Source organism: Coregonus clupeaformis, chromosome 31 (assembly GCF_020615455.1).
Source record: "Coregonus clupeaformis isolate EN_2021a chromosome 31, ASM2061545v1, whole genome shotgun sequence".
NCBI lineage: Eukaryota > Metazoa > Chordata > Actinopteri > Salmoniformes > Salmonidae > Coregonus > Coregonus clupeaformis.
The window spans coordinates 7,808,523-7,829,798 of NC_059222.1; the positions used below are offsets into that span (position 1 = coordinate 7,808,523).

The 21,276-nt window shown below is 45.0% G+C and overlaps 1 protein-coding gene across 4 annotated transcripts in view; it reads left to right on the forward strand.

Moving 5' to 3' along the window:
* Window positions 1-21,276, forward strand: part of LOC121547456 (myocardin-related transcription factor A-like) — a 54,738-nt gene that overhangs the window by 10,145 nt on the left and 23,317 nt on the right. For 2 of the 4 annotated variants that reach the window (XM_041858762.2, XM_045209759.1), the window contains exon 3: window positions 7,698-7,883. In XM_041858762.2, coding sequence (XP_041714696.2) covers window positions 7,760-7,883 — 124 coding nt within the window. In that variant the 5' untranslated portion in view covers window positions 7,698-7,759. Of the gene's footprint in view, window positions 1-7,697; window positions 7,884-13,373; window positions 13,586-13,606; window positions 14,005-21,276 lie in introns of those variants that run through there. The other 2 variants (XM_045209762.1, XM_045209761.1) reach the window with 2 other exon arrangements.

The window sequence follows — 21,276 nt, forward strand, 5'->3', positions numbered from 1 at the left end:
AAGAATTCTGGCTCTCACAGACCTGTTAGTTTTTCTTTAAGAGCCCTCCTGTTCTCCACTCATTACCTGTATTAACTGCACCTGTTTGAACTTGTTACCTGTATAAAAGACACCTGTCCACACACTCAATCAAACAGACTCCAACCTCTCCACAATGGCCAAGACCAGAGAGCTGTGATGGGGCTGGGATGGGCTACAGGACAATAGGCAAGCAGCTTGGTGAGAAGGCAACAACTGTTGGCGCAATTATTAGAAAATGGAAGAAGTTTGGAGGAAGAAGAAGGATGAGTACAACCCCAAGAACACCATCCCAACCGTGAAGCATGGAGGTGGAAATATCAGTCTTTGGGGATCCTTTCTGCAAAGGGGACAGGACGACTGCACCGTATTGAGGGGAGGATGGATGGGGCCATGTATCGCGAGATCTTGGCCAACAACCTCCTTCCCTCAGTAAGAGCGTTGAAGATGGGTCGTGGCTGGGTCTTCCAGCATGACAACGACCCGAAACACACAGCCAGGGCAACTAAGGAGTGGCTCCGTAAGAAGCATCTCAAGGTCCTGGAGTGGCCTAGCCAGTCTCCAGACCTGAACCCAATAGAACATCTTTGGAGGGAGCTGAAAGTCCGTATTGCCCAGCGACAGCCCCGAAACCTGAAGGATCTGGAGAAGGTCTGTATGGAGGAGTGGGCCAAAATCCCTGCTGCAGTGTGTGCAAACCTGGTCAAGACCTACAGGAAACGTATGATCTCTGTAATTGCAAACAAAGGTTTCTGTACCAAATATTAAGTTCTGCTTTTCTGATGTATCAAATACTTATGTCATGCAATAAAATGCAAATTAATTACTTAAAATGCATACAATGTGAGTGGACCATTTGAAGTTTGTTAGATGTGTATGCCAAGGAACTTGAAGCTTTCCACCTTCTCTACTGCGGTCCCTTCAGTGTGGATAGGGGGGTGCACCCTCTGCTGTTTCCTGAAGTCCACGATCATCTCCTTTGTTTTGTTGACGTTGAGTGAGAGGTTATTTTCTTGCCACCACACTCCCAGAATCCTCACCTTCTCCCTGTAGGCTGTCTCGTCATTGTTGGTAATCAAGCCTACTACTGTTGTGTCGTCTGCAAACTTGATGATTGAGTTGGAGGCGTGCTTGGCCACGCAGTCATGGGTGAACAGGGAGTACAGGAGGGGGCTGAGCAACCACCCTTGTGGGGCCCCAGTGTTGAGGATCAGCAAAGTGGAGATGTTGTTTCCTACCTTCACCACCTGGGGGTGGCCAGTCAGGAATTCCAGGACCAAGTTGGACAGGGCGGAGTTCACACCCAGGGCCTCGAGCTTAATGATGAGCTTGGAGGGTACTATGGTGTTGAATGCTGAGCTATAGTCAATGAACAGCATTCTTAGATAGGTATTCCTCTTGTCCAGATGGGATAGGGCAGTGTGCAGTGTGTTGGCGATTGCATCTGTGGATCTATTGGAGCGGTAAGCAAATTGAAGTGGGTCTAGGGTGACAGGTAAGGTAGAGGTGATATGATCCTTGACTAGTCTCTCAAAGCACTTCATGATGACAGAAGTGAGTGCTACGGGGCGATAGTAATTTAGTTCAGTTACCTTTGCTTTCTTGGGTACAGGAACAATGGTGGCCATCTTGAAGCATGTGGGGACAGCAGACTGGGATAGGGAGAGATTGAATATGTCCGTAAACACACCAGCCAGCTGGTCTGCGCGTGCTCTGAAGACGCGGCAAGGGATGCCGTCTGGGCCGGCAGCCTTGCGGGGGTTAACATGCTTAAATGTCTTACTCATGTCGGCTACAGAGAAGGAGAGCCCACAGTCCTTGGTAGTGGGCAGCGTCGGTGGCACTGTGTTATCCTCAAAGCGGGCAAAGAAGGTGTTTAGTTTGTCTGGAAGCGAGACGTCGGTGTCGGCGACGTGACTGGTTTTCCTTTTGTAGTCCGTGATTGTCTAGGCCCTGCCACATACGTCTCGTGTCTGAGCCGTTAAATTGCGACTCCACTTTGTCTCTATACTGATGTTTTGCCAGTTTAATTGCCTTGCGGAGTGAGTAGCTACACTGTTTGTATTCTGCCATATTCTCAGTCACCTTGTCATGGTTAAATGCGGTGGTTCACGCTTTCAGTTTTGCACGAATGCTGCCATCTATCCACGATTTCTGGTTAAGGTAGGTTTTAATAGTCACAGTGGGCACAACATCTCCTATACACTTCCTGATAAACTCGGTCACCGTTTCAGTGTATTCGTCTAATTTTTTTTCGCAAGCTACCCAGAACATATCCCAGTCCGTGTGATCAAAACAATCTTGAAGCGTGGATTCCGATTGGTCAGACCAGCGTTGAATAGTCCTTAGCACGGGTACTTCCTGTTTGAGTTTCTGCCTATAGGAAGGGAGGAGCAAAATGGAGTCGTGGTCAGATTTGCCGAAAGGAGGGCGGGGGAGGGCCTTGTAGCCACCAAGGAAGTTCGAATGGTTGAGGATTTTAGCAGCCCGAGTACAACAGTCGATATGTTGATAGAAATTTGGCAGCCTAGTCCTCAAATTTGCTTTGTTAAAATCCCCGGCTACAATAAATGCAGCCTCAGGATATGTGGTTTCCAGTTTGCATGAAGTCCAGTGAAGTTCTTTGAGGGCCGTCGTGGTATCGGCTTGAGGGGGGATATACACGGCCGTGACTATAACCGAAGAAAATTATCTTGGGAGATAATACGGTCGGCATTTGATTGAGGTATTCTAGGTCGGGTGAACAAAAGGACTTGAGTTCCTGGATGTTACTACAATTACACCATGAGTCGTTAATCATGAAACACACACCTCCGCCCTTCTGCTTCTCAGAGAGATATTTATTTCTGTCTGCGCGATGAACTGAGAACCCATCTGGCTGGATCTATTTCGACAGAATATCCCCAGAGAGCCATGTTTCCGTGAAACAAAGTATGTTACAGGCCTTGATGTCTCTCGAACAAGCAGGCCGCTCCGAGTGCCTGTCCTCCGCCGGCGATGTTTTGGGTCAGCTGCTGGAATCAGTTCAATTGCCCTGGGGAGAGCAAAGAAAGGATCTGCTTCGGGAAAGTCATATTCCTGGTTGTAATGCTGGTGAGTTACTGCCGCTCTGATATCCAATAGTTTTTCCCGGCTGTATGTAATGATACAAAACACTTTCTGAGCGAATAATGTAAAAAATAATACATAAAACAACAAAATACCGCAAAGTTTCCTAAGAGCTAGTCGCGAGGCCGCCATCTTCGTCGGCGCCAGGTGTTCTTCATTGTAAATTATGGTCATTGTAGTTAATTACCACGTTTTCATCGCTAAACTATGTAGAATATTGGCCTGTTGGAAACTACAACGCCTTACTACATCGCACAGTTCGGGCTTGATTTGATTTGCTTGATTTGATCTCTAGAGAAACTGCAGTGAGAAAATGTACATTGAACTCACAGAAAATGTTTGGTGAATTGCTCAGCACTACAGAACACTTCTTCCATGGGCAAACATTTATGGAAGGTTTCGTTCAAATCAAAACGGATGCAGTCAGAAAAAGAACGACCCTGAGTTCTATTGCTGCATTATGACATCATCCACACTCAAAAATGTTGAGTTCTTGACTTTCATTGAATTGTAGGGCAAGGACAATACCGGCATCGCAATATTTTTTCCATTGCAAAAATGAAAACACGAAGCAGACCAAACTCTTTGTCCTTTAATAACCTGATGTATGTAATATATTGTGTGCTATAGCTTGGAAAATTTAAATATGACTTTGGATGACAACATGAATAATAATGTATACAATTTCTATAGCTCTTTTCAGAACAACCTCAAAGCTCTTCAGAAGCAAAAAACTAACAAACAATACATCATCATGAGTAGCCTAGCTATAGTTAGGTCAACCAATAGAGGCCAAGTCTTTGAGTGCATGCATCCTCCAAAGATGGAGATGGACAGTTCATGGCTTGATCAGAGGAAGGTTGATCAGGGAGATGGTTGATGAGTCTGGTGACAATCATGTAGAGGGCTACTCTGGGAACCAGCGTGAGTCATGTAGCTACAGGACTTCTCCTTCTTCACAATGTATGGCACCCACTTGGTTGATGCCTCAGCAGCACTGGGCACCAGAAAGCTCACCACTACAAGTCCTCTGCCTCAGCACTGCATTCCTTCACTCCATTCCTCTCAAGCTTCAGGTGACTCTTCAATTGATGTTTTCAAAAGATCAGGAACCAGCAGCCAGGTGAAACAAAAAAGCTATAGTGTCAATGCAATAAAACTCAATGTTATCAAAAACAAAACAGCTGATGATAAAAAATGAAGAACTCCATTAAAAACACTAGGGGCCTCCAGAGTGGCGTAGCGGTCTAAGGCACTGCAGTGCTAGAGGCGTCACTACGCAGCCGGCCGTGACCTGGAGACCCATGAGGCGGCGCACAATTGGCCTAGCGTCGTCCTGGTTTGGGGAGGGCCGTCGTGGTATCGGCTTGAGGGGGGATATACACGGCCGTGGCTATAACCAAAGATAATTATCTTGGGAGATAATACATTTGATTGTGAGGTATTCTAGGTCGGGTGAACAAAAGGACTTGAGTTCCTGTATGTTACTACAATTACACCATGAGTTGTTAATCATGAAACACACACCTCCACCCTTCTGCTTCCCAGAGAGATAATAAAGGTCAGTTACATTTTGTTGTGGTAAAGTGGGTGGAAATGGCTGCTGGTGTGACAGATTTGGAGGATGAAACTGAGTGTTTCGCTGTAGAAAACCTGTTGAGATTGATCAGAAGATGTTTTTCAGTTGGGTGTGTCGTCCGAGAGGAGACTGGACTTCCTCTGGCTATTGGAACATGGTTTTTCCAGAGCCAGTGCCAGGGAACCGCTCCTTACGGTCACATATTATCTGAGAACCAGAGGGTACTGTATGCTGCCACACCTAGACAGTCATGGAGAGAGACTGATAGATGGAGACTGATAGGTATGGGAGACAGACAGATAGTAGGTTGAGATGTAGGCTAGGTAGAGTGAGACAAACCAAAAAACATATCAGCAATAACCTGAGCTGAACACAGAAATGGAGAGATTGATAGTGAAAAGAAGAGTTAGAGCAAGAATGAGAGAGGGAGAGATCCTCAGACAACACAACCTTATTGTTGACAGGCTAGGCCTGCTCTGTTGTAATGGTATTTCCTGCTGCACTCCATGGGTAGAAAACACACTCATGAAAACAAACAGAATTAAAGCTGCAAGCAGCATTGCCGGGGTTCATGACTCTAGGTCACATGGGGTGCCGGGGCTGACCTTTCAAAGTTAGCGTTTTCAATCGCTTGTTATAGTGCCACCATGTGGCCAATTGGCATGGTATTGCATGAGAGGGTGTGGCCCTTGGGCCTTTACCATGCTAAATTGCACAGTCCTGGGTCTTATAATCTCAGGGGAATTTGCATTTTTTTCACCAAAACGGCAGAAAAATAAACATAATAATAACTAATGATCTGGAACAAATACAGTAGGGCTTCAGCAGCTTTGCACCTCTGAACCCCTAATTAACCCTGCAGTGTTGACATTGCATGTCTTTCTTTACTCATGTAAACCATTCAGAGGTGATACATAAAACTTCTGTCAAGCACTGGGATGAAGTTGTTGTCAGTCTGGGAAAAACCATAACTTCAACAAGTGTCAGAGGTAGGGTTGCAATAGGAGGGTATATTCCTGGAAACTTTCAAAGTTTATCAATAAATTATCTGAATGTTGGTATCTTTCAAGGATTTTATGTAATCTCTCAAGGTCTAGTTGCCCTTTTTGGAAGCTTTTGTCTAATTTTGTCTAATTATCTCTGTCCCTCTGTGTGGCCTTATCACATGTTAAATATATGAAATAGTTCAATAAGATGATTTTAAAATAGAAAATAAAATGACAACGCTGTAAAACATTATCTTAAATACAAACCATCAACTTGGTGAATACCATTGGTGGTTTAATATGAGGGTTTCTGCAATATCATTTAAGATTTTTACACACTTTTATTTTACTATGTCAATATTTATTTGTTGTCAATGTTTTGACGTCAAACTGGTGGCAGTTGTGACAGAAATCAGTAGTTGGATAGGGTTGTTGAGTTAATTAGGCTATTTTCTCTTCAACCATATGGTCGATATACTAGAAACTCATGGACACCGATATAAAAAAATGAATACTATATGTCAATAAAAATAAATAAAAAGTTATTCAGGTATAAATTACCAAAGTTAAGATCCATTGCCATAGATTTTCTGTTAATTACCAAAATTACTGAAGATTCCGGTGAAGGAAAACACTAAATGCCTATTCCTCCAGATAGTTGACTTTATAATCCTTAGCCTGCAGATATGCATTCCTAAATTGAGTGTTCTTTCGGCGTCTGAGTTCCATAGTTGCACAAGAGATGCTCAGTGTTCCAATAGCTTGTTCCAGCCTGTTCCAGGTTCTACCTCCCAGCCCTGAGCAACAGAGAGGGAGAGTAGGCTACATCTATCTACCCTAACCCTTTGCCACTGTGACTCACGATTCTGGTTGCAAGTTTCTATAGATCGGGTCACGATAAAGGAGTATGTGCAACATTTGTCTTGGACAGCCACTGAGTTTTGTCCTAGCCCAGCTGTAATACACACCTTATTATTCTAATGGTGGTTTATATTGAAATCCATTATTAGCTGATAAGCTGAATCAAGTAGGCTTGGGCGGTATCCAGACTGTCATACCTTCATACCGACCTTGTGCAATACCGGGATATTCGTAATACTGGCACTGAACACAAGGGGCGCTATTTCAAACCCCACCCAGCCTTTGTAATCCAAAAGTTAGCAATGTTAACAAGTACATGTGAAATCCCATAGAGAATGCTAACTAAATGCTAATGAGCACGTTGCGAACATTTTATACAATCTCTGACCTAAACTATCTGCAAGAAGGATATCCCAGTTCATAAAGTTATCCAATTAACTCAAAAATGCTACTCACAGTTTGCTGCAGGCACAAAACAGATATTAGACAGCAAGGCTCTTGATTCAGGAGGTGATTCTCTGCTTTTACCAATCAAAGCTTGATTTTGGAAGAAGCTAACCACTTAGCTAGATAGGGGGCGCTAGCCACTAAATTAGCAAACCAAATGCACAGTTAACTTAATAGTTATAAGATGCATAGCTGGCAAACATTTAGTTGTGAATTCCATAATGTAAGTAGATAACCTGGCGCGTGTTGCACAACAGTGAGTGACTCACAAGGCACCGGTCTCATCGTTGTGTGCTTGTAAACAAACACTACGTGACTGGGGACTACCGGTAAACTTCATAATGAAAATTATGTGACAGGTGAAATGAAGAACGCGTTCTTCTTTACCTACTAACTTATTGCACAAGTTGATTGTAGGTATTTATTTAAAAAGTAGCTACAAATATAAAAATGTATTAAAAAACTTCAAAGAAATAGTTTCAATGGTATTGACTATATTGAAAAGCCATCCCATGGCTATTTCCAAATACCCCGGTATACCGCCCAAGCCTAGAATCAAGTGTGTTAATGCCTGTGTGGAACAAAAGCCTGCGTACCATTTCTCTTGGACCGGAGTTCCCCACCCTTTGTTGAAACTATATTTTCTGCATGCGACCATTTGCAAACCTAACTGACCAATTGTATTTTATACCTCACAGGTCTTTCTGTCACCCTGGCGACGCTGGAGCCACGGGGTGGGGAGGAGCTAAGTCCTGGCATCATGATAGTTGCCATGGCACCTGGCTCCGCCCCCAGCCCGCAGAGCGAAGCAGTGACCAATGAGCTTCAGGAGTTAACTCTGCAGCCCGCCTCCAACGACATGCCTGTGCGAGACAGGAAGAACGGTGAGTTTGTGTCGCACGCAAAACATTCCCTATTCCCCCATACGATCCTCCTCTTTCATCAACTATCAGACATACCATACCGTATCAAGGTCAAATAAATGTAACCTCAAATATTGTATGTTCTCTGTTATGCTGTGTGCACTGAACTGACATGCATGATTGTTGCTAATATTCCGATGTTCAGATGAGAGGAATTTAACAGTCTATAATGCACACCACCGTGTCGCTCAACTCTGTGTGTGCAGCTGTGTGTGTAGCCTACTGTAGCTGCTAGTAAAGTCATTCAAAGCCTATACAGTGAGGGAAAAAAGTATTTGATCCCCTGCTGATTTTGTACGTTTGCCCACTGACAAATAAATTATCAGTCTATAATTTTAATGGTAGGTTTATTTGAACAGTGAGAGACAGAATAACAACAACAAAAATCCTGAAAAACGCATGTAAAAATTTTTATAAATTGATTTGCATTTCAATGAGGGAAATAAGTATTTGACCCCCTCTCAATCAGAAAGATTTCTGGCTCCCAGGTGTCTTTTATACAGGTAACGAGCTGAGATTAGGAGCACACTCTTAAAGGGAGTGCTCCTAATCACAGTTTGTTACCTGTATAAAAGACACCTGTCCACAGAAGCAATCAATCAATCAGATTCCAAACTCTCCACCATGGCCAAGACCAAAGAGCTGTCCAAGGATGTCAAGGAGAAGATTGTAGACCTACACAAGGCTGGAATGGGCTTCAACTTCACCACATCAAAGGGACGATGGACGGGGCCATGTACCGTCAAATCTTGGGTGAGAACCTCCTTCCCTCAGCCAGGGCATTGAAAATGGGTCGTGGATGGTTATTCCAGCATGACAATGACCCAAAACACACGGCCAAGGTAACAAAGGAGTGGCTCAAGAAGAAGCACATTAAGGTCCTGGAGTGGCCTAGCCAGTCTCCAGACCTTAATCCCATAGAAAATCTGTGGAGGGAGCTGAAAGTTTGAGTTGCCAAACGTCAGCCTCGAAACCTTAATGACTTGGAGAAGATCTGCTAAGAGGAGTGGAACAAAATCCCTCCTGAGATGTGTGCAAACCTGGTGGCCAACTACAAGAAACGTCTGACCTCTGTGATTGCCAACAAGGGTTTTGCCACCAAGTACTACGTCATGTTTTGCAGAGGGGTCAAATACTTATTTCCCTCATTAAAATGCAAATAAATTTGTAACATTTTTGACATGCGTTTTTCTGGATTTTTGTTGTTGTTATTCTGTCTCTCACTGTTCAAATAAACCTACCATTAAAATTATAGACTGATCATGCCTTTGTCAGTGGGCAAACATACAAAATCAGCAGGGGATCAAATACTTTTTTCCCTCACTGTACTTTATCACTCAGGATGTGATAACTTTCCAGTGCTACTATTTTTGCCATGTAATGTTGTTATTAAAGCAATATCAGACAACCCCATAGTAGAATACTTTACCTACAGTGCATTCGGAAAGTATTCAGACCCCTTGACTTTTTCCACATTTTGTTACGTTACACCCCTATTCTAAAATGGATTAAATTGTTTTTTCCCCCTCATCAACAATACCCCATAATGACAAAGCAAAAATAAATCAAAAAAATTAATATGAAATTACATTTACATAAGTATTCAGACCCTTTACTCAGTACTTTGTTGAAGCACCTTTGGCAGCGATTACAGCCTTGAGTCTTCTTGGGTATGACACTACAAGCTTGGCACACCTATATTTGGGGAGTTTCTCCCATTCTTCCCTGCAGATAATCTCAAGCCTCTGTCAGGTTGGATGGGGAGCGTCGCTGCACAGCTATTTTCAGGTCTCTCCAGAGATGTTTGATTGGGTTCATGTCCGGACTCTGGCTGGGCCACTCAAGTACATTCAGAGACTTGTCCCGAAGCCACTCCTGCGTTGTTTTGGCTGTGTACTTAGGGTCGTTGTCCTAAGTACTAATAAAAGTAACTAATAATTAAAGAGCAGCAGTAAAAATAACAATAGCGAGGCTATATACAGGGAGTACCGGTACCGAGTCAATGTGCGGGGGCACCGGTTAGTCAAGGTAATTGGGGTAATATGTACATGTAGGTAGAGTTATTAAAGTGACTATGCATAGATAATAAACAGAGTAGCAGCAGCGTAAAAGAGGGGTGGGGGGCAATGCAAATAGTCTGGGTAGCCATTTGATTAGATGTTCAGGAGTCTTATGGCTTGGGGGTAGAAGCTGTTTAGAAGCCTCTTGGACCTAGACTTGGCGCTCCGGTACCGCTTGCCGTGCGGTAGCAGAGAGAACAGTCTATGACTAGGGTGGCTGGAGTCTTTGACAATTGTTAGGGCCTTCCTCTGACACCGCCTGGTATAGAGGTCCTGGATGGCAGGAAGTTTGGCCCCAGTGATGTACTGGGCCGTACGCACTACCCTCCGTAGTGCCTTGCGGTCGAAGGCCGAGCAGTTGCCATACCAGGCAGTGATGCAACCAGTCAGGATGCTCTCGATGGTGCAGCTGTAGAACCTTTTGAGGATCTGAGGACCCATGCCAAATCTTTTCAGTCTCCTTAGGGGGAATAGGTTTTGTCGTGCCCTCTTCACGACTGTCTTGGTGTGCTTGGACCATGTTAGTTTGTTGGTGATGTGGACACCAAGGAACTTGAAGCTCTGAACCTGCTCCACTACAGCCCCGTCGAAGAAAATGGGGGCGTGCTCGGTCCTCTTCTTTTTCCTGTAGTCCACAATCATCTCCTTTGTCTTGATCACGTTGAGGAAAGGTTGTTGTCCTGGCACCACACTGCCAGGTCTCTGACCTCCTCCCTATAGGCTGTCTCATCGTTGTCGGTGATCAGGCCTACCACTGTTGTGTCATCGGCAAACTTAATGATGGTGTTGGAGTCGTGCCTGGCCATGCAGTCATGAGTGAACGGGGAGTACAGGAGGGGAGTCGTTGTCCACAAAGCGGCACAGCGGGCTGTCTCGCTCCCACCTATCCTTTCTTTGGACAGGTGGATACATCTCATTATTGTAATTATTTTTTGAATATTCAATGAGGGTTGTTAACATCAACCACCTGTAATCAGTGGAGAGAGATGCTATGCTACTAGCCTCATGCCATAAATATGCATAGCCATCTCAAGACAACTCTGATATAAAGTGTTTTTTCTCAGTTGCCGTGGTGTCACATGTTCTACTTATATCATTACACTCGTAACACCTTAAGCATTACGAAAACTAAACTCAAATAAACCTCACGTAGCAAATAAGCCATTACATTTTTTGTTGACCAAAGTGGTGCTGAGAGAATTTTCTCCCCGTGCTGCTGACTACCATTTTTGTCCGCTCATACAGGAGTAATAATAATTTTAATTATTTTAATTTTTCAGGGGGTGCTGCAGCACGCTCAGCACCCCTACTTCCCGCAGCTATGCACATTACAGTCAGAGGCTCCATGTGTAGCAACATGAAGGGGAAGATCTCTAATCTAAAAATTACGGAATTAAGTTAGCAAAATGAGAAGCAGTAGGCAACAACAAGCAACCGACAGGTGGGCTGCTGTTTAATCTGTTTAGTTGTTGTAGAAAATAATCGGGAGTGCAGCAAAATAGCCTCATCTAGCCTAGCTAGCTTCTTTACATCGATTAGATGTTTTATTTTATTTAACCTTTATTTAACTAGGCAAGTCAGTTAAGAACGAATTCTTATTTACAACGATGGCCTACACCGGCCAAACCCAGACGACGCTGGGCCAATTGTGCGCTGCCCTATGGGACTCCCAATCACGGCCGGTTGTGATACAGCCAGGAATCGAACCAGGGGGTCTGTAGTGACGCCTCAAGCACTGAGATGCAATGCCTTAGACAGCTGCGCCACCCGGGAGATAGATAACCTATGGTATTTACAAGTTTGTCTAACTAGCGAGAGTCAGTGGCTACTTTTTTTCTGTCTCCCATGTCACACACCGGCCCCTGCCCATCCCCCACCCTGCTAAAGCGCTCTCCCGAGTCGCTCAAGCTGCGTAGCAAGCAAGTGTCCAAGTTTAAACAAAATTACAAAAAAACACGTGTTTTGACTATCCTAATTTCCAAAGAAATGTCATGATATTATTCGAATAGTAAAAAATAAATAAATGGCCATCTCTAAGTGTTAGGTTGGAGGATGAAAAGCAGGAGTTCAGTATGAGGCGTGCCTGTACAGCTCTCCCAGCCATATACAGTGGACAGTTTACGTCTCCACAGGAGAGGGTTTAGAGAGAGAGAGAGATTAGGTGGTCAGATGAGGGTGACGGAGATGGAGGGTATGTATTATGCCATAGAGGTGGAGGGAGTGAAGGATCGTTGCTGATACTGAGACTGTAATACTGTTCATGATGATGGAGTTGATGTATTGATATGTATTTATGTGCTACTGCGGTTATCTTGAACAGGTCCCTCTTGTAAAATATGCCTAGATTGTAGCTCAGTTGGTAGAGCATGACGCTTGCAATGCCAGGGTTGTGGGTTTGTTTCCCACGGGGGGCCAGTATGAAAAAGCATGAAAATGTATGCACTCACTAACTGTAAGTCGCTCTGGACAAGAGCGTCTGCTAAATGACTAAAATATGTAAAATATGATCAGCTAAATGTAAGGGGAGTGAAACTAAAGTTGCAGTCTCAGTCAAGGCCAGGATGGATAGACCCTCCCTGCAAAGTGAATTACAATGATAAAAGGTTGAGGTTTAGTGTTTAACCCCCACTCCCCACTCACTCCCCCAGCCCTAGGGCACCACTCCCCATTTTAAACACCGCCAACCCGGGCTACTAACGCTTCATACAGGCTGGCTGCTAGTAGCAGACATGTTGTAGCAGGACCTTCCCAGTCTCTTATCTGACACAACATGGTGGAAGAGAGACAGAGGAATGTTAGCAAGGCTATCAGTCCATTACATCTATCTAGTCTACAACCATCTTAATGGCCTCTGCATGGTAGCTATGGGCTGTGTCCCAAATGGCACAATATTCATAGTGCACTACTTTTGACCAGGACCTATAGGTAGCCCAAGCAGTGCACTAAATAGGAAATAGGTTGGGACTTTTTTTCAAGTGAATATTTACAGGCTTTCATGTCGAGGTTGAGTCGGGTGTCAGCATTCAGCACGTGGGTGGGTGGGTGTGTGTGTAGGCAGACAGGCCTATTTGTCAGAGAAAGAAATGAGGAAAGACAGAAAAAAAGGGCAAATGTTGATTTACGTTAGCACTTTTCTTTATGATAACATGGCCCTGAGTGAGAAGGCCAATAGCGACGTTTTCTAATCCACTAGAACTTTGTGGAGAGAGTATGAGAACATGGTGTAATAATGCCTTTTGAGATAATTTAGAACTTGGAGGCGTAAGGGGGTTTGAAAGAGGGGGAGTGTAGAAATATTGTAGGAGGAGGAGACTGGGGGATGAAAAGGGGGGAGTCGTCCAAAAGACGGAATTGCATAACGCTGTAGAATATAGGAAGGAAAGAGGCAGACAGGAAAACAGGAAGAGCGAGAGAATGGAGGGGAGTAGTGATAATATTTGAGGCAAAAAGATGATCTGGAATGCAGATCGGCAGGCACCAGTGTTTTTTCCCCGTGTTTTCTCCTGGACTTTTAATTATTCTGCCTGAGCAACAACAGCAGTGACATTCTGCCTGCAGCCTGCCTGCCTTTCTAAAGAAAAAAATGTCACTGAGCGGGAAAAAGTAGGTATCGCCCCAGAGAGGTTAGGAACTCGGGCCTGGACTTGGATGGAATCCAAGGAGCAATGAGGAAGAAGGAAAAACTCACTGCCTCAAACACACACAGACCTACACACACCCTTTCTGTCAGGGTGTGCACACACTCACAGACAGGTACAGCAGGCAGGGATTGAGTGCAGCCAGTGTTAGAAGACGTGGGCTACACACACACTCACAAACACGCCGTGTTTGTAGATCTTGTGGACAATTACTGCTACAGAGGGGGGTGCCGGGACTGCCGTGGAACACTTTTTTGTTCTTGGAAACGCAACTCTGCCTGTAGCCTCTCTTTCCTGCTGTTTTCTGAGGAGTATGGATTGCTAAACTTGGAGGGAGGTTGTACTTTATCCTTATAGTGAAGAGGGATATGGCCATACACTCAGGTAAAGTGTATTTTTGCTGAGTATTTGTTAATATCAGCTGTGGCTTGTGGGTGTTGTCACTCTCAGGTGTCAGTATACCTGTTACCAGTAGGTCAAGGGTGTGTTTGTGCGTAATGTCATAGCAGCAGTGTAACTTTAACTGAGTGTTATTGTTCAATGGCCAGGCCCTCAGCTGTGTGAAGTACTTATTGCTCTGTGTTAAAGTTTCTTTAATCTCAAGGACAATTGAACAAAGAAAATTAACTGTAATCATCGTGTCATTCCCAGCCAGCATTAGCATGGTCTTAAAACATATTTTTGAAGCTATTATAAAATCCATCTGAATGAATGGGCTGTGAATAAATGAATGAAACTGTCATGCGTGTCTGCAAGTTTCGGTGCTTACTGTAATAAAGTTACCTAACAACTGTCTCACGCCGTTGAAAGAAGAAAGATTGCGCTGTAAAAGTAGCCCAGATGTGGTTATTTTTTTATTCCTGGCTCAGTGGCAGATATGGGCAGTCAGGGGAGCCCGGGGGCCGAGGTGCCCTGGAGTAGGTTCCCGCTAACAGGGGAGGCTGGGGTGGGGGGAGCAGAGCTGGGCTGGTGGGTGGAAGGTTGGTGGGGGTGATGAATTTGACTGTTCTTTTTGAGATGACAGCCCCTCATTGAAAGCAGCTGGCTTGGCTGTTATGACTGCCCACTCCATCAGGAGAGATTTGGGACACTGTCCCGTTTTCTCAGCTTTTCTGGCTCTTATAAAGTTTGGTTTGGGATTGGAAGAGTTGCTCTCAGATAAGTTGTTAGTAGCAAAGCACAGAGCTAGACCTGTAACCCCCAGAGAGGTTGATTGACTGATTGACTCGCTGTGATTATCCTGGGTGTTGTGTTGTGGAGCCCAGCCCCGCTGAGGGCTTGTCATGTTAAACAGGCTGGCTCCAGGGTTGGCAGGGCTGGTCATCAGTCATGTCTATCTGTCTGTCAATAATGAATAGGAGAGACTAGAGACTGTTCACCTCTGATGATACTTCCCACACCTTGCAACAGAGTAAGGTGGGGTATGTTAATGCATGGCTAAAGGTGTGTGGCTCTGATTTGTCTAAACTAGAGCGAATGGGGGAAATAGTCATCGGTTCTTTCGGAATACATTCTGTCCAATCAACACCTATTCTCCCCGTGCAGTGCAAGCCTAGTGATTTTTCATGGTTAGAGGCACAACATTTATTTGAAGAATATAGATTCTTAGCGCCTGCCTGCAGATAGAATATTCCATTACATGGAAAAAGTTACGTTTTCATTAGTAGGATTCCGGCTACATAAATAATTACGTAAATGTACACAAAACCACACATTGTATGGAAACTTGGAAAATACCCTGGATGTCCCACTCCCACATTCTGTCCCCCTCTCCCGTTACTCTTAGTGTGGGTACAGTGTGAGCGGAGGCAGCCTGTAAGCTGTGGAGCTTTCTAGCAGCAGTGGTAGGCTGTGGAGGAGCTGTGTGGTTTGAGTTTATGGAACAGGGAGGGAAGAGTTCCAGCCAGCCATCCCAGCATACTGCAGAGGCTCCAGCACACTCTCACTGGCCCTGAACAGAGAGCAGAGAGGGAGAGATGGGTGGAGGGAGAGGGGAAAGGAGGAGAGGGAGAGATATGGACAGGGAGGGATAAGGGACGAGGAGAGGGACGAAACGGGGACAGGAGAGCAGGAAAAGGTTGAGGATGGAGGGAGAGGAAAAAGGAGCTAGAGGGGCCTCCCTGTCCCTGCTTAGATAATGCGGGCGTGACACACAGCTGTCTCTGTGTCATCTACTCAGTTACAGCAGCACACACACTTTTCGCCCCCTCTTTTCCCTCTTCCCTTCCCCTTTTCCCTCTGTTTGTCTCGATCTCTCTGTCCTTGTAGCGATTGTATTTTTGTCCATCTCTGTTACTGGCTCATGTACAAAAATGCAATGCAGTCAAACACAGTGCATTCGGAAAGTATTCAGACCCCTTCACTTTTTCCAAAAAATTTTACATTACAGCCTTATTCTAAAATGGAATCCCAAAACAAAATCCCATAATGACAAAGCCAAAACAGTTCTGGGGAAGTGTACCAAAAAATGTCTGCAGCATTGAAGGTCCCCAAGAACACAGTGGCCTCCATCATTCTTAAATGGAAGAAGTTTGGAACCACCAAGACTCTTCCTAGAGCTGGCCGCCCGGCCAAACTGACCAATCGGGGGAGAAGGGCCTTGTTCAGGGAGGTGACCAAGAACCTGATGGTCACTCTGACAGAGATCCAGAGTTCCTCTGTGGCGATGGGAGAACCTTCCAGAAGGACATCCATCTCTGCAGCACTCCACCAATCAGGCCTTTATAGTAGAGTGGCCAGACGAAGCCACTCCTCAATAAAAGGCACATGACAGCCCGCTTGGAGTTTGCCAAAAGGCACCTAAAGGAAACCTAGCACCATCCTTACGGTGAAGCATGTTGGTGGCAGCATCATGCTGTGGGGATGTTTTTCAGTGGCAGGGACTGGGAGACTAGTCAGGATCGAGGGAAAGATGAACTGAGCAAAGTACAGAGAGATCCTTGATGAAAACCTGCTCAGGACCTCAGACTGGGGTGAAGGTTCACCTTCCAACACGTAAACGACCGTAAGCACACAACAAGACAACGCAGGAGTGGCTTCGGGACAAGTCTCTGAATGTCCTTGAGTGGCCCAACCAGAGCCCGGACTTGAACCCGATCTAACTACTCTGAAGAGACCTGAAAATAGCTGTGCAGCGACGCTCCCCATCCAACCTGACAGAGCTTGAGAGGATCTGCAGAGAAGAATGGGAGAAACTCCCCAAATACAGGTGTGCCGAGCTTGTAGTGTCATACCCAAGAAGACTCGAGGCTGTAATCTCTGCCAAATGTGCTTCAACAAAGTACTGAGTAAAGGGTCTGAATACTTATGTAAATGTCAAATTTCAGTTTTTATATTTTTTATACATTTGCAAAAAAAATCTAAAAACCAGTTTTTGCTTTGTCATTATGGGGTATTGTGTGTAGATTGAGGGAAAAACAAACAATTTAATCCACTTAAGAATACGGCTCTAATGTAACAAAATGTGGAAAAAGTCAAGGGGTCTGAATAATTTCCTAATGCACTGTACATGTACTCTTGCAAAATATACACACGCACGCACACACAGCAAGCCAACACAAGGCTTGTTACTGTTGAGAAATAGACAGGAACCCACAGGCACTGACAGAGCACAGCACATATCACAGTGCCATCACCAACACACAGTGCAGTTACATCAGTACAGCTTTGATTTGTTATCCAATAGTCAATCAGTAATAAAAACTCTGAGCACAACGGAACAATCTCCTGGGATAGGTTGTACCCTGAAGCTATAGAAACTGCTTAATCAGCCAACCAGAGCCTATTGCTCTTTGCAACGGCTGCTATGTACACAGTGGAAAGATGTACGTCCACACGTACACCTACACAAACACACACATACACAATGTACACATACGTAGATCATCTTTCAACATACACATTCAAAAGTATTCACACATTTATAAACGTATCACACATACATTGCAGTGTCCATTTTCACTTGGAAACGAAACTCCTTGATTTCTCACACACATATTATCCTTCCACAAATGATGTCTGTCTGTATAGAATAGACTTTACCTAGTGATTCATAGTAAACACTGTCCTAAACATTATGCTTTATTAATCTCTGTGGACTTTGGTTTGTTATTATGAGTCATCCTGAAGGAGATGAGTTGTGTTGATAACCGAGAGATGTAAACCATACTAGGCTAGGGCCTCTCCTCACTAGACTTTCATTCTACTAAAAAGCAATTGTATCTTATCAGTTAGTCTACCACTGCCTTCACATTATCAATGTGCACAATCTCTCACCATAAAAACTCACTGACACGCCTGTTTGCACTTCAGTTGAAAAACCATAACTTCAGGTTGGTGCTGATGATGTAACCGGATGTAGGCCTTTATGTTTTATGATAAGTCTAATTAACTGGTTTATTATTGTAGGCTCCTAAATTATGTGTTGTGTTTTCTAGTTAGCTTGATATACAGTTAGTGGGATCTATTGTCCTAGATCTGTTCCTACAGGAAGCTTCTACCCTGACCTCCCATTGAACTGCTGTCCTTTACCGTACTAGTGTTACATTAGACTCCAGGTGAAAACTAGAGGAGTGATAGTGGTACTGCAGCGATAGTGATCAGAGATGGGGATCGCTGCTCTTCTACAGACACTCTTCTAGAGATGAGGGCGGCAGGTAGCCTAGCGGTTAAGAGCGTTGGGCCAGTAACTGAAATGTCGCTGACTAGATAAAAAATCTGTCAAGGCGGGTAGATTTATAAAGTTTCAGCACACTGGTCTACAATAAGTACATTAGGAAACATACAGTATATCAGTATACTTTATATCACACACAGGAAGTTGGTGGCACCTTAATTGGGGAGAACAGGCTTGTGGTAATGGCTGGAGCGGAATCGTTGGAATGGTATCAAATACATGGTTTCCATGGTTTCCAGGTGTTTGATGCCATTCCATTCGCTCCGTTTCAGACATTATTATGAGTAATGTGTTTCTCTGTCAGTGTGTAAAGTCTTCCCATTGTTGCTGGACCAACACAGAGGGGTCTCTGCTACAAGGAGAGGAAAGGAGGAGAGGAACAATCAATCCGTCTAACCACAGAGGTGATGGGTATATTTTGAGGAAAACACTGACAGAGAAACACATTACTTAAAAGAGACATAAAAAGCTCTTGCGGTTGAGTAATTTGATCCAAATTTGAGAAGTAACCATCACAAAATGAATCTGACTTTGCTGTTCTCTGCGGTTTTCTTTTCACATGAATCCTCCTTTTCTTTCTGAATGAATGAAACTGTTCTTGTCTCTTCTTCGCCACATGTAACGAGTTCCACGTTGTTCCACGTTCCAGACTGCATGCCTGCTGGTGCTTTAGGGGGTTGACTGTTACCGTAAGAGGAAGGATATGGAATCTGTTTTCTGTGAAGTAAGCTAGTGGGTTTTGGGGTGCAGAATAAAGTGATCTCAGATGTCCGTCCAAAAATGGATTGGCTGGAAGAGGAACCCCCTCACTCCCTCTCCTCTCCCTTTCTTTCTCTCTTGCTGCCCAAAACCTCATTCGCTGAACTCAGCCTCACCTCCCTCCCTCCCTCGTGCTCTGCTGCACCATATTAACAAATGCTAACTGCAGCCCTGAATTTGGAAACCCTACCTCCTATAGCTCTTTCCTTCCCTCTCCCTCCTTCCCCCTCTCGCTCTTTTTTTCTGTTGACTCTTTGTCTTTGTCTACCCCACAGTGTTTGTCTGTGTCTGTCTACCCCACAGTGTTTGTCTGTGTCTGTCTACCCCACAGTGTGTCTACCCCACAGTGTTTGTCTGTGTGTCTGTCTACCCCACAGTGTTTGTCTGTGTGTCTGTCTACCCCACAGTGTTTGTCTGCGTGTCTGTCTACCCCACAGTGTTTGTCTGCGTGTCTGTCTACCCCACAGTGTTTGTCTGTGTGTCTGTCTACCCCACAGTGTTTGTCTGTGTGTCTGTCTACCCCACAGTGTGTCTACCCCACAGTGTTTGTCTGTGTGTCTGTCTACCCCACAGTGTTTGTCTGTGTGTCTGTCTACCCCACAGTGTGTCTACCCCACAGTGTTTGTCAGTGTGTCTGTCTACCCCGCTGCCTGAGTGTCTGTGTGTCTGTCTACCCCGCTGCCTGAGTGTCAGTGTGTCTGTCTACCCCGCTGCCTGAGTGTCTGTGTGTCTGTCTACCCCACAGTGTTTGTCTGTGTGTCTGTCTACCCCACAGTGTTTGTCTGTGTGTCTGTCTACCCCACAGTGTTTGTCTGTGTGTCTGTCTACCCCACAGTGTTTGTCTGTGTGTCTGTCTACCCCACAGTGTTTGTCTGTGTGTCTGTCTACCCCACAGTGTTTGTCTGTGTGTCTGTCTACCCCACAGTGTTTGTCTGTGTGTCTGTCTACCCCGCTGCCTGAGTGTCTGTGTGTCTGTCTACCCCGCTGCCTGAGTGTCTGTGTGTCTGTCTACCCCGCTGCCTGAGTGTCTGTGTGTCTGTCTACCCCGCTGCCTGAGTGTCTGTGTGTCTGTCTACCCCGCTGCCTGAGTGTCAGTGTGTCTGTCTACCCCGCTGCCTGAGTGTCTGTGTTCTTTCCTCTTACCCACTCTGTTTGCTGAATAGTGAGGCGTGTTGTGGAGTAAACAGTGGTGACACTGTTAATGTCTGCTTACTATCACACAATCAAACCCTTCTATTTACATACTTTGCCTACCTTGTGAAACAACACACGGTTCTGTTACTACTCCGGTGAACAGACTTCCTCAGATATAATACCACCTTACCCCACCTAACAGGGAATGAACCCACAGCCAGGGTCTTTGTTGGAGTCTGTCAGGCCTGCCTAACCACATACATTCCCCCTCTGTTAAGACTGAGATCAATGGGACTGGGCGTGCCTCTGTGCTTTGGCCATTCTGTGGTTAGTCTACTACCCTATTTAAGATGTTGGTGTTTATTTGTCCCAACACTGCTCACATTATGTGACTGGATTTTTACTATACACCTGGTAGATATCGTCTCCAGTACTGCAGCCACAGGGTGGTGTTATTGAGATCCAGTCCGTTTAGCAAAGGATAAAGAGACTGACTGACAGAGTGAACAGAGAGGTACTAGGCCTATAGTTTGTTTTGAGCAAACTTGCCCTACAGCCCGTATCACTTGAAATGTTTTTAGCAGTCCTACCCATACTAGAGCTGGCAAGCGTGCGCGCGCACACACACACACACACACACACACACACACACACACACACACACACACACACACACACACACACACACACACACGTGTAAGGAGGGAAAGGAGGCTGGGTTGTGGGAGGTTATCGGTCTGGCTGTGTGTCTCCAGGCGTTACAGCCTTCTCCCCAGGACTGGGGCAGGGCGACCCAGCAAGATGACCTTTGTGTGGGGGAGTCAGTGCCCTACCGCCTTACCCTGGATGTCTCTGAGCATTGAATTAGTCACAACTCCATAAGAATACTGTATCCTGCTGTAACAACGTGGAAGAGTTTTTTTTTTAGCCTTCCTTAGCTGATTGCCCTCTGGATAAGATGAAAAAAAATAATAATAAAGATTGGCTTAGCAGGGGCCTAAATACAATGGTAGGGGAAGGTGGGAAACACTAGGCCTTAGGGAGTCTCTTCAATCAGCCCTGGTGTGAGGCTTCAAACTACGACTTGC